This window comes from Orcinus orca, chromosome X (genome assembly GCF_937001465.1).
Source record: "Orcinus orca chromosome X, mOrcOrc1.1, whole genome shotgun sequence".
In the NCBI taxonomy this organism is placed as follows: Eukaryota; Metazoa; Chordata; class Mammalia; order Artiodactyla; family Delphinidae; genus Orcinus; species Orcinus orca.
The window spans coordinates 29651224-29664006 of NC_064580.1; the positions used below are offsets into that span (position 1 = coordinate 29651224).

The window sequence follows — 12783 nt, forward strand, 5'->3', positions numbered from 1 at the left end:
AAACTGTCTGAGACTCTCCTGTGGCCAGTGAATGCCTTCAGACAGAGAGGAAGCCACTGGTATATACAGAAACTGTCTGCACGCAACTTCCAGTGTAGGCCAAGGGGAAGAGAATGCATACATGGTCTACCAGAGGAATGAATGAATGATCACACAGAAAAAGTGGTCCAGTTTAAGGTCTAGCACTGGCTGTAACTACTTTATCAGATGTTCAATTAAAACCTATGTGACAAGTGAACCTCTTTTAGTCACAATTTCCATGTGAAAATTAGAATGCAGTTGATGCTTTATTTTTTCCCAACGGGGTAGCAGATGGGATTGCCATAGCTATAGCTCTCCCCAAACTGTTTTATCTTAAGCTGCTGTGGCCAAAGGATGGCTTTGGCTGCAACAATAGCAAAAGCAGCCCCATTCTTCACTGAACCTGAAGTTCATTAAATAAAAAACAGCTCTGGGACTTAAAAAGAAAGGTATCTTTCATCTGCATGAAAGAATTGTGAAGCTAGGTATGACAAAAAGTTATATTAAAAAAAAAAAAAGAATGAAGTTGGGTGAGACACACATTTAGGAGGTATGAGTTGAGGGAGCAGATATTTCCTTTCAAAGCCATAAATCCAAGAAGCACAGAATCCTGAGTAGAGTTGTCAGATATGATCCAGGATGCCCAGTAAAATCTGAATTTCAGCTAAACAATAACTAATTGGGGACATATTTACACTAAAAAAAAAGTTCATTGTTTATGTGAAGTTCAAATTTAACTAGGCTTCTTGTACTTTTATTTGCTAAATCTGGCAACCCTAATTTTGGGCCAATCATGAAGGTTCTTCTGTGTGTGTGTGTGTGTGTGTGTGTGTGTGAGAGAGAGATGATGGACGGATCAAGGCTTTGTTCTTACAGTAAAACCCAGAGCTAGTTTTATAATGGTTATTAGAATGCAACACTGTCACAAATTGCAGATGACATGATTTTATATATGGAAAACCCTAAAGACTCCACCAAAAAACTGTTAGAACTAATAAATTAATTTAGTAAAGTCACAGGGTATAAAATCAATATCCAAAAACCTGTTGCATTTCTATACATTGAAAACAAACTATCAGAAAGACAATTCTTTTTTAAAAAAATCCCATTTACGATTTCATCAAAAAGAATAAAATGCTTACCAATAAATTTAACCAAGGAGGTGAAAGACCTGTATGCTGAAAACTGTAAGACACTGATGAAAGAAACTGAAGAAGACACAAATAAATGGAAAGATATGCCATGCTCATTGAATGGAAGAATACTGTTACAATGTCCATATACCCAAAGCAATCAAGGGATTCAATGTGATCCCTATCAAAATTCCAATCACATTTTTCATGGAAATAAAACAAACAATCCTAAAATTTGTATGGAACCACAAAAGGCCCCAAATAGCCAATGCAAACTTGAGAAAGAAGAACAAAGCTGGAGACATCAAGCTACCTGATTTCAATTTATATTACAAAACTGTAGTAATCAAAACAGTATGGTATTGGCATAAAAAACAGACACATAGATCAGTGGAACAGAACAGAGAGCCCAGAAATAAACCCATGCATAAACAGTCAATTAGTTTACAACAAAGGCACTCAGAATATACAAGGGGGAAAGGACAGTCTCTTCAATAAGTGGTGCTGAGAAAACTGGACAGAACATGCAAAAGAATGAAATTAGACTTCTATCTTTTACCTTACACAAAAATCAACTCAAAGTGGATTAAAGACTTGAATGTAAGACCTGAAACCATAAAACCCCTAGAAGAAATCATAAGTGGTAAGCTCCTTGACATTAGTCGTGGAAATGATTTTTTGGATCTGAGTACAAAAGCAAAGGGAACAAAAGCAAAAATAACCAGTGAGACTACATCAGACTAACAAGCTTCTGCACAGCAAAGGAAAACATCAACAAAATGAAAAGGCAACCTACCAAATGGGAGAAAATACTTGCAAATCACATATCTGGTAAGGGATTAAAATCCAAAATATCCAAAATATATAATGAACTCATACACCTCAACAGCAAAAAAAAAAAAAAAAAAAAAAAAAAAAATCTGATTAAAAAATGTTCAGAGGAACTGGATATTTTTCCAAAGAAAACATATGAGTGGCCAAAAGGCACATGAAAAGATGCTCAACATCACTAATCAGGGAAATGCAAAGTCAAAACCACTATTATCAAAAAGACAAGAAATAACAAGTGTTGGGGAGAATGTAGAGAAAGGGGGATCCTCATGCACTGTTGGTGGGAATGTAAACTAGTGTGGCCACTGTGGAAAACAGTATGGTTGTTCTCCAAAAAATTAAAAATAAAACTTACATATGATCCAGCAATTCCACTTCTGGATATTTATCTGAAGAAAACAAAAATACTACCTCGAAAACATATCTGCACCCCCACGTTCAGTGCAGCATTATTTACAGTAGCCAAGACATGGAAACAACCTTAGTGTCTACTGACGGATGAATGGATAAAGAAAGTGTGGTGTATATATACACTGGAATGTTGTATATATTCCATAAAAACACATAAAAAATAATAAAATCTTGGCTGTTTGTGACAAATTGGATGGACCTTGAGGGAATTATGGTAAGCAAAATAAGTTAGACAAAAACAAACACTGTATGATTTCAAGTATATGTGGAATCTAAAAACCATTACAAACAAACAAACAAAACAAAACTTACAGATGCAGAGAAAAGAATGGTGGTTGCCAGAGGGGAGGGGGCTTGGGGACTGGGTGAAATGGGTGAATGGGGTGAAGAGGTACAAACTTGCAGTTACAAAATAAGTAAGTCATGGGGGTGTAATGTAGAACATGGTAACTATAATCAATAATATTATAGTGCATATTTAAAATTTGACAAGAAAGTAAATATTAAAAGCTCTCTTCACAAGAAAAAAAATTCTAACTTTATATGGTGGTGGATGTTAACTAGACTTATTGTGGTGGTCATTTTCCAGTATATACAAATATTGAATCATTTTGTTGCACACCTGAAATGAATATAATGTCATATGTCAGTTATACCTCAATTAAAAATGGAAGCTGAAAAGAAAAATATTTCTGTAGAAATTCTAATCACAGAAACAATAAATACTTTCTGGAAACCAGGGAGCATAACTGTAAGTGTACAAATAAACTGAAGAAAGGTAACATGGAAATATTAAAATTATTAGATGCTATATTTTATAGGAAAGCAATGTTACAGATGTTCATTTTTCATCAAGCTTGGCCTGCTCTAAGACCTTATGAATCGAAGGTAAAGCCATGTTTAAAAAATCTTGCCTTATTACTTAAATTTGATTTGCAGGTAATCCCTACAGAGACCCTCTTCTAAGAAACCAAAACTTTAATAAATCACATAGCCGGCATTGTTCTCTTCCAGGAATATATTTCATTTTTTTCAAATATGAAATGCCTAGCTATTTTGTATTTGAAAAAGTAAACATCACAAAAAGTATTAGGTAAGAATTATTTTAAAACTCTTCTCAATTGAAGCTTTAATTCTTTCTCATCTATAAACCATGGCATGTGTATGTACGTAATACACATATACACTTAGTTTGTTTTTCAGATGAAAACAAATAGCATAAAATACACTAACCTTATGTTGTTGTACTTGGCGTTTTAGGTCCTCAAGATCAGGTCCAAAGGGTTCTTTTTCCATTTTCCTTGTTCTCTCTTCTGTTTTTGTTAGCCAGTCATGTAACTCTTTCAGTTGCTGATTCTGGAGATCCATTAGAACTTTATGTAAACTGAAAATTTGAAAGACGCCTATTATTGCCTCTGTCAAAACAACTTTACTTACTGTTATTAAACCTATTACTAGGTAAAATTATTGACATTTATAACTAAATGTGTGTTCACATGGTTTGGGCATCATTGGACATTAAGAAGGAAGGTAAATAAATAAAGCCCATAATCAATCACCTCTGAAGTTATTCTTTCTTTAACTTATTATAGTTCACACATCCCAATTTTTAGAAAGTTTCACATAGCTAACTAAATGTGAACATGCTAAATAAAGTGTGAGCCATCTATGGTAACTGAGTTAGTAGTATATCCTGGCAATCATTTGTTTATATATCCATTATTTTAATTTTACTATGTGTGGTGATAAAAGACGGCCACAAAATTCTTTGTCATGCCATCAAGAGATGGAGTCCATTTTCCATGCTCATGAATATGGAGTGGCCTTGTGATTTGTTCTGACCAACAGAATGTGGCAGAAGTGACGCTATACGAGTTCCAAGCATAGGCTGTAAGAGAACAGGTAGCTTTTGTATTCTCTCTGTTGGAACCCAGCTGCCATGCTGTAAGGAAGCCCAAGCTAGACTACTGAATGATTAGAGACCATCTTGAAAGTAACTCTGGAGGATAAAATGCTCTCTTAGAAGTTGAGCTTCCTGATGAAGCCCAATGAGTGACCCCAGTCATACCACGATTGCAGAACAACAACCTAGATGAGCCCTGCCCATATTCCTGATCTACATAATCACGATATAATTATAAACTTTTGTATTAAGCCACTACGTTTTGGAGTCATTTGTTATGTAGAAGTAGGTAAGTCAAAGAATGCATTTTTGTTTTTTTTTCCAAAAAAAAAATAGGGTAATGTAATTACCTATTACCAATGGGTAATGGATTTAAAGTCCAAAGGCTTGGTTTTGGTTCACAGCCTGGCTATATGCCCTAGAACTAACTTCTTAAACGTTCTCAATTTGAATACCAGCATCAGGGACGTGAGACAATATCTTGCCTATCAATCACACAATTTCATGGTGAGGATGAAAGGTAAAATTTAGGTTATTTCACAATGTTGATTCTTCCAATCCAAGAACATGGTATATCTCTCCATCTATTTGTATCATCTTTAATTTCTTTCATCAGTGTCTTATAATTTTCTGCATATAGGCCTTTTGTCTCCGTAGGTAGGTTTATTCCTAAATATTTTATTCTTTTTGTTGCAATGGTAAATGGGAGTGTTTTCTTGATTTCACTTTCAGATTTTTCATCATTAGTGTATAGGAATGCCAGAGATTTCTGTGCATTAATTTTGTATCCTGCTACTTTACCAAATTCATTCATTAGCTCTAGTAGTTTTCTGGTAGCATCTTTAGGATTCTCTCTGTATAGTACCATGTCATCTGCAAATAGTGACAGCTTTACTTCTTTTCCGATTTGGAATCCTTTTATTTCCTTTTCTTCTCTGATTGCTGTGGCTAAAACTTCCAAAACGATGTTGAATAAGAGTGGTGAGAGTGGGCAACCTTGTCTTGTTCCTGATCTTAGTGGAAATGCTTTCAGTTTTTCACCACTGAGGACGATGTTGGCTGTCGGTTTGTCATATATGGCCTTTATTATGTTGAGGAAAGTTCCCTCTGTGCCTACTTTCTGCAGGGTTTTTATCATAAATGTGTGCTGAATTTTGTCAAAAGCTTTCTCTGCATCTCTTGAGATGATCATATGGTTTTTCTCCTTCAATTTGTTAATATGGTGTATCACGTTGATTGATTTGCATATATTGAAGAAACCTTGCATTCCTGGAATAAACCCCACTTGATCATGGTGTATGATCCATTTAATGTGCTGTTGCATTCTGTTTGCTAGTATTTTGTTGAGGATTTTTGCATCTATGTTCATCAGTGATATTGGCCTGTAGTTTTCTTTCTTTGTGACATCCTTGTCTGGTTTTGGTATCAGGGTGATGGTGGCCTCACAGAATGAGTTTGGGAGTGTTCCTCCCTCTGCTATATTTTGGAAGAGTTTGAGAAGGATGGGTGTTAGCTCTTCTCTAAATGTTTGATAGAATTTGATTCAATGCAACCCCTATCAAACTACCACTGGCATTTTTCACAGAACTAAAACAAAAAATTTCACAATTTGTATGGAAACAAAAAAGACCCCGAAGAGCCAAAGCAATCTTGAGAACGAAAAATGGAGCTGCAGGAATCAGGCTCCCTGACTTCAGACTATACTACAAAGCTACAGTAATCAAGATAGTATGGTACTGGCACAAAAACAGAAAGATAGATCAATGGAACAGGATAGAACACCCAGAGATAAACCCACGCACATATGGTCACCTTATCTTTGATAAAAGAGGCAGCAATGTACAGTGGAGAAAGGACAGCCTCTTCAATAAGTGGTCCTGGGAAAACTGGACAGGTACATGTAAAAGTAAGAGATTAGATCACTCCCTAACACCATACACAAAAATAAGCTCAAAATGGATTAAAGACCTAAATGTAAGGCCAGACACTATCAAACTCTTAGAGGAAAACATAGGCAGGACACTCTGACATAAATCACAGCAAGATCCTTTCTGACCCACCTCCTAGAGTAATGGAAATAAAAACAAAAATAAACAAATGGGACCTAATGAAACTTCAAAGATTTTGCACAGCAAAGGAAACCATAAACAAGACCAAAAGACAACCCTCAGAATGGGAGAAAATATTTGCAAATGAAGCAACCGACAAAGGATTAATCTCCAAAATTTACAAGCAGCTCATGCAGCTCAATAACAAGAAAACAAACAACCCAATCCAAAAATGGGCAGAAGACCTAAATAGACATTTCTCCAAAGAAAATATACAGACTGCCAACAAACACATGAAAGAATGCTCAACATCATTAATCATTAGAGAAATGCAAATCAAAACTACAATGAGATATCATCTCACACCAGTCAGAACGGCCATCATCAAAAAATCTAGAAACAATAAATGCTGGAGAGGGTGTGGAGAAAAGGGAACACTCTTGCACTGCTGGTGGGAATGTGAATTGGTTCAGCCACTATGGAGAACAGTATGGAGGCTCCTTAAAAAACTACAAATAGAACTACCATATGACCCAGCAATCCCACTACTGGGCATACACCCTGAGAAAACCAAAATTCAAAAAGAGTCACGTACCAAAATGTTCATTGCAGCTCTATTTACAATAGCCCAGAGATGGAAACAACCTAAGTGCCCATCATCGGATGAATGGATAAAGAAGATGTGGCACATATATACAATGGAATATTACTCAGCCATAAAAAGAAACGAAATTGAGCTATTTGTAATGAGGTGGATAGACCTAGAGTCTGTCATACAGAGTGAAGTAAGTCAGAAAGAAAAAGACAAATACCGTATGCTAACACATATATATGGAATTTAAGAAAAAAAATGTCATGAAGAACCTAGGGGTAAAGCAGGAATAAAGACGCAGACCTCCTAGAGAACGGACTTGAGGTTATGGGGAGGGGGAAGGGTGAGCTGTGACAGGGCGAGAGAGTGTCATGGGCATATACACACTAACAAACGTAGTAAGGTAGATAGCTAGTGGGAAGCAGCCGCATGGCACAGGGATATTGGCTCGGTGCTTTGTGACAGCCTGGAGGGGTGGGATAGGGAGGGTGGGAGGGAGGGAGACGCAAGAGGGAAGACATATGGGAATATATGTTTATGTATGACTGATTCACTTTGTTATAAAGCAGAAACTAACACACCATTGTAAAGCAATTATACCCCAATAAAGATGTTAAAAAAAAAAAAAAGAATATACTGCTTCATCTCATAATTGATAATCGGCCTCAAATCTTTCAAGTAAAAAAGAATATAAAAATACATGTAATAAATAAAAATACAGACTTTTCCAAAAGCAAAAAAAAAAAAAAAAAACTACAAATAGAACTGCCATATGACCCAGCAATCCCACTACTGGGCATATACCCTGAGAAAACCATAATTCAAAAAGAGTCATGTACCAAAATGTTCATTGCAGCTCCATTTACAATAGCCCAGAGATGGAAACAACCTAAGTGTCCATCATCAGATGAATGGATAAAGAAGATGTGGCATATATATACAATGGAATATTACTCAGCCATAAAAAGAAACAAAATTGAGCTATTTGTAATGAGGTGGATAGACCTAGAGTCTGTCATACAGAGTGAAGTAAGTCAGAAAGAGAGAGACAAATACCGTATGCTAACACATATACATGGAATTTAAGAAAAAAATGTCATGAAAAACCTAGGGGTAAAACAGGAATAAAGACACAAACCTACTAGAGAATATGGGGAGGGGGAAGGGTAAGCTGGGACAAAGCGAGAGAGAGGCATGGACATATATACACTACCAAACGTAAGGTAGATAGCTAGTGGGAAGCAGCTGCATAGCACAGGGAGATCAGCTCGGTGCTTTGTGACAGCCTGGAGGGGTGGGATAGGGAGGGAGATGCAAGAGGGAAGAGATACGGGAACATATGTATATATATAACTGATTCATTTTGTTGTAAAGCAGAAACTAACACACCATTGTAAAGCAATTATACTCCAATAAAGATGTTAAACATAAAGATGTTAAAAAATAAAACCATAAAATGCCCCCGAAGAGAAAAAAAAATTAGGTTATTTCATCCATTAATTCAACAAAAAGTTGAGACTCAAATGAGAAGTATTAGTACCTGTTTAAGGTAAATATTCTTCATGAAGGCATGTTTAAAGCATTTTTGAAAACCATAGTATACTGCACACTGATCTCTTTATGTCAATAAAGAGGACATAATTCCAGTTAGAAATTTATTATTCTGATTTATAAAATCTTTACAAGAAATTTCCAATAGTCTGCATGTTTAAACATACAAAATACACACATAACTGAGAGTGTTTTAAAATAATTTAGATTATACAATTTACCATTACACCTTTAACCTTATAGAGACACATGTCTCCTGAGGCACACTGTAATCAAAAGTCTATGAGAACAAGCTTTCATTTATCAAACACAAGAAGTAGATGTTTTATTTTTATGGGAAACAACATAGATGAAGCATCCATTTAAGTGGAAGCAAAAACTCAGAAGTTGCTAGTTTAAGTCTCTTAGGCAATGAACACCATCCTGACATTGCAAGGTATATAAATCTTTTACTTTATTCGTTTAGTCTATCCCTTGAGAACTGACTTGATAATAAGATTTCATGAAAATTGGCTGCAATATCATTCCTTGTGTTTGTTGTTTTTCCTGCCCCGTTTCTTGTTATATTGAGCTAAAAATCTCACAATGTATAAACTAAGGAAAAAATCCCACATTATTACTTATACTTGAAGAAATGTTTCAAGTCTAACACACATGTGTTAGTGTTAATAAGGGATTTCATTTAAAAAATATATATATATATATTTTTACTTTTGGACAGACGTTTCATTCAACAAATATTCACTGAGTTCCATATCTGTGCTGGAAACTCCTGTTTGTTAGGAACAGACAAAAGAAAATATCCTTATATTCAAGTAGCTTAGAGACCTTTATGGAAATTCATACATCAACAATTTTAATAGTACAAGGAAATCATTATAATTAGATTTATGTACATTCAGAGGAGACATAAAAGCAGCTCCAAGTTGACCTGGGTTCATTATGAATGGTGTCATTACACAACACATAGCCTGAGAGTTGAGACTTAAAAAACTGAGTCATACACTTATTAAATGTAAAATTATTGAGTACTTAGATATTATGAATGGAGAGGTGAGAAAGACCCACACAGCCCCTTACAGTCACAGATCTTACATTCTGAGGATGGGGGCCATAGATAATATAGAGCTCATTAGGCCATTAGTTAATTGTAATTGTGATCATGCTATGAAATGAGAGTAACAGAACTGAGTCTGTGAGGTAAGGAAAGGCTTTTCTGAAGCACTAATATTTGAATAACTCTAAAGTCTGAAGTAAGAGGAAGTAGTGAAGAGGAAGGGGTAAACACTTTCTAAATAGAAGAAATCACCTGTGCAAACGTCCTGAGGCATCAGAAAGGACCAGGAAGGCCGATACAGCTTGATGATATAAGGTGTGGGAGAGTTATACAATGTCATACCCTACACTAATCCATGGGTTCTGGGAAATTTCTTGAGCTCTGCCTGAAAATCTGAAGTCTGAACCTCGAATAATCTTTTATGTTTAATAGTGGTTTCATCTTATAAACCTGGAGTCAGAGACTAACCAGTAAGAATGGATATACCAGTAAGCACTTTGTCAGGTATTGCATCTTTTATAGGTGGAATGTAGGAATGTGTAATTGAAGGTTCTTGGAGAAGGGGCCGGCATAACTGGGTGGCAGATGTTGTATGGGGACACTTGGTGTGCAGCCTGTGTGGTTCAATATTTTAATGACTGGTACAATTACATCAGTGTTTCCCAGACAAATAGATCCCTGCTTTTCCTCTCTAGACCAATGGTTCTCAAAGTGTGGCTCCTGAACCAATAACATCATCCTATCCCCTTGGGGGATGTCTTAGTGCACGCACACGAGTGTGTGTACACACACACAGAGCTTACGTGTGTGTACATATATATTTATATATAGTGTGTACATACATATGATTTTAATGTATATATGAAATCATATAGCTTAGGATGAAAATTAAGTAAAAAGTAAAAAAATGATTATTTTAAGGGAAAGTATTTAGTGTATAATGATAAAGACAAGTGCAGAAATGAAAGAAATTGTGAAGGTGGAGCATGATTAACTTGTCTTTGAAAATCACTCAATAATTACATTTGGTTCTGATTATCACCTAATGAGGTAGCTAATACTGTTATTTTATTTCTGAGGACACTGTAACTTGGAAAGGTTAAAGAACTTGCCCAACGTGTCTCACAGACATGTTAAGTCTGTATATAAATGGTAAACTGTGACCCAAGTCTCTGCTCTTAACCTTGAATTATTTTCCTTCTTCATGGATAAAATGTTGTATTAGGTTGGGTCATATGAAGTTGCTGGTACTTGAGGTTTTTATTCCATGAAAATGACAATTTCATTTTGTTCAACCTAAAATACTATTAAAATGAGAAAGTCAGTCCACATTTCCAACTAACATTCTCAAGATGCAAATAAATTAGGGAAATTTATCAAATTCATAAAATAAAAATCTACCACCCACAGGCAAGGAAAGAGTTTGCATTTTTCTTGGTTTCAATTTATGGTTTTCAAGTGGTCATTTAGAAAAGGACATAAAATCAAAAGGAGAATGGAGCATAAATATGACTGGCACTTGAGAGAGGAGGTAGGCAAATTGTAATAAAATAGCTCCAGACAGGAGATGGTCCTGACAAAGTCTAGAGGCAGAAGGATGCAGGATATGATACTACAAACTGCTGCAGCCAACTTCCAATTGTAAAAAGCATAGGTGGACAGAGGGAGACTAGCAAAACCAATACACTGAAAGAAGCTAGGACTCTGATGGCACAACTGAGTCACAGACTTAATGGTCTCGAGTCACCCCACCTGTAAATTTATTGTAATAAGATAATAGATATCCTTATTGTTTTAACCATTGCTTCCCAAACTTTAATGTGTATATGGCTCACGTGGTGAGTGTGTCTTATTACGGACTCTAAGTCAGTGGGTCTGAGAAGAGGGCTGAGATTCTTCATTTCTAACAAATGCCCAGGGGATGCCAATGTCGCTGGTGCATGGATCACACTTTAAGGAGCAATGCTACAAACCACTTTGAGTTGGGCTATTTGTTAGTTACAGTAAAAGGCATCTTAAGGTATACCGTTTTTTAAATAATTTTATTGGAGATCTGTCTCTCACCTCACACCCACTGCAGGAACATTAGCTTCCTTAACATGAAAGAAATCAATGCAAACATAGGATCTGCTTTACAGAGATGCTGTTGGACCCTGGGAAAGCATTTATTCCCCAACCAGTACTGTCCAGAATCTTCTACAATAATGTAAATTTTGTAGATCTGCACTCTCCAATACTGTAGCCACTATAGCCATGAGTGGTTACTGTGCACTTGAGATATGGCTAGTGTGACTGAGAAACTGAAATTTTACCTATACTTAACTATAATAATTTAATTTCAATTAAATAGCTACATGTGGCTACTGGCTACAGTATTAGCACAACTCTAAACCAACAGATAATTGGATTTACAACAGCAAAAATCCTTATTTGAAGTCTTTACCATACCATTTCTTTATGCAATGCAATATTTATAAGGAATGATATTCTGAGTTAAGGAATCTAGCAATAAATATGAACAGCAATTTTTGATATTTCCATTCTCTAGACACAAATTTATAAATGCCAAAATTGTACATGTTTTTATTAATTTCAGCCGATATTTGATACTCTTAAGAGTGTTTCTTGGACTTTATGTTAATATATTATAAAAAAGATGTAAAAATACTTACAAAAAATTAATCATGTATGTAAAAGTACAGACTTTATAAATCCTAGGGGATTACAGTTAAAAATTACAAAATTACCAAGAATGGTAAACCCTTTAGGAAGACAAGTTCTCAAGCCCAATTTCCTAGACTTTATAATTATTTGTTTATATGCAATTCTTAACGAAGAAATACAACTAACAGAAGAAGGTAAAGTATTATTGTGAATTTCTAGATTACAAAAGAATCACCAGCGATGTTCAATTAACATGTTATAAATTCACAATACAATCCCATGATTTAAGTTGTCAATAAAACATATAGTTGGCCAGTGTGAATTAGAGAAACTGAATTAACAAGACATTTTTAAACTACATGCCATTTAGTAACTAAAATCACACTGATAAAAACTAAAATTAATTTATTCACTTATTTAAACTGTTGGCTTGAAAATCTTAGAAAAATGGTTTTAATGAATAGATTACAGAGTTCTGATTTTACCTCAGGAATTGCTTACACGCAACCAGATGCTCCAAGAATTCTGACATATGCTTAAACGTGTAGCTATATAAACCCTATAAATCCCCG

At 35.3% G+C, this 12783-nt stretch overlaps 1 protein-coding gene across 1 annotated transcript in view; it reads right to left on the reverse strand.

Moving 5' to 3' along the window:
* DMD (dystrophin) overlaps positions 1 to 12783 on the reverse strand; it is a 2251544-nt gene that overhangs the window by 1526911 nt on the left and 711850 nt on the right. The window contains exon 12 of the mRNA XM_049704774.1: positions 3630 to 3780. Coding sequence (XP_049560731.1) covers positions 3630 to 3780 — 151 coding nt within the window. The remainder of the gene's footprint in view (positions 1 to 3629; positions 3781 to 12783) is intronic.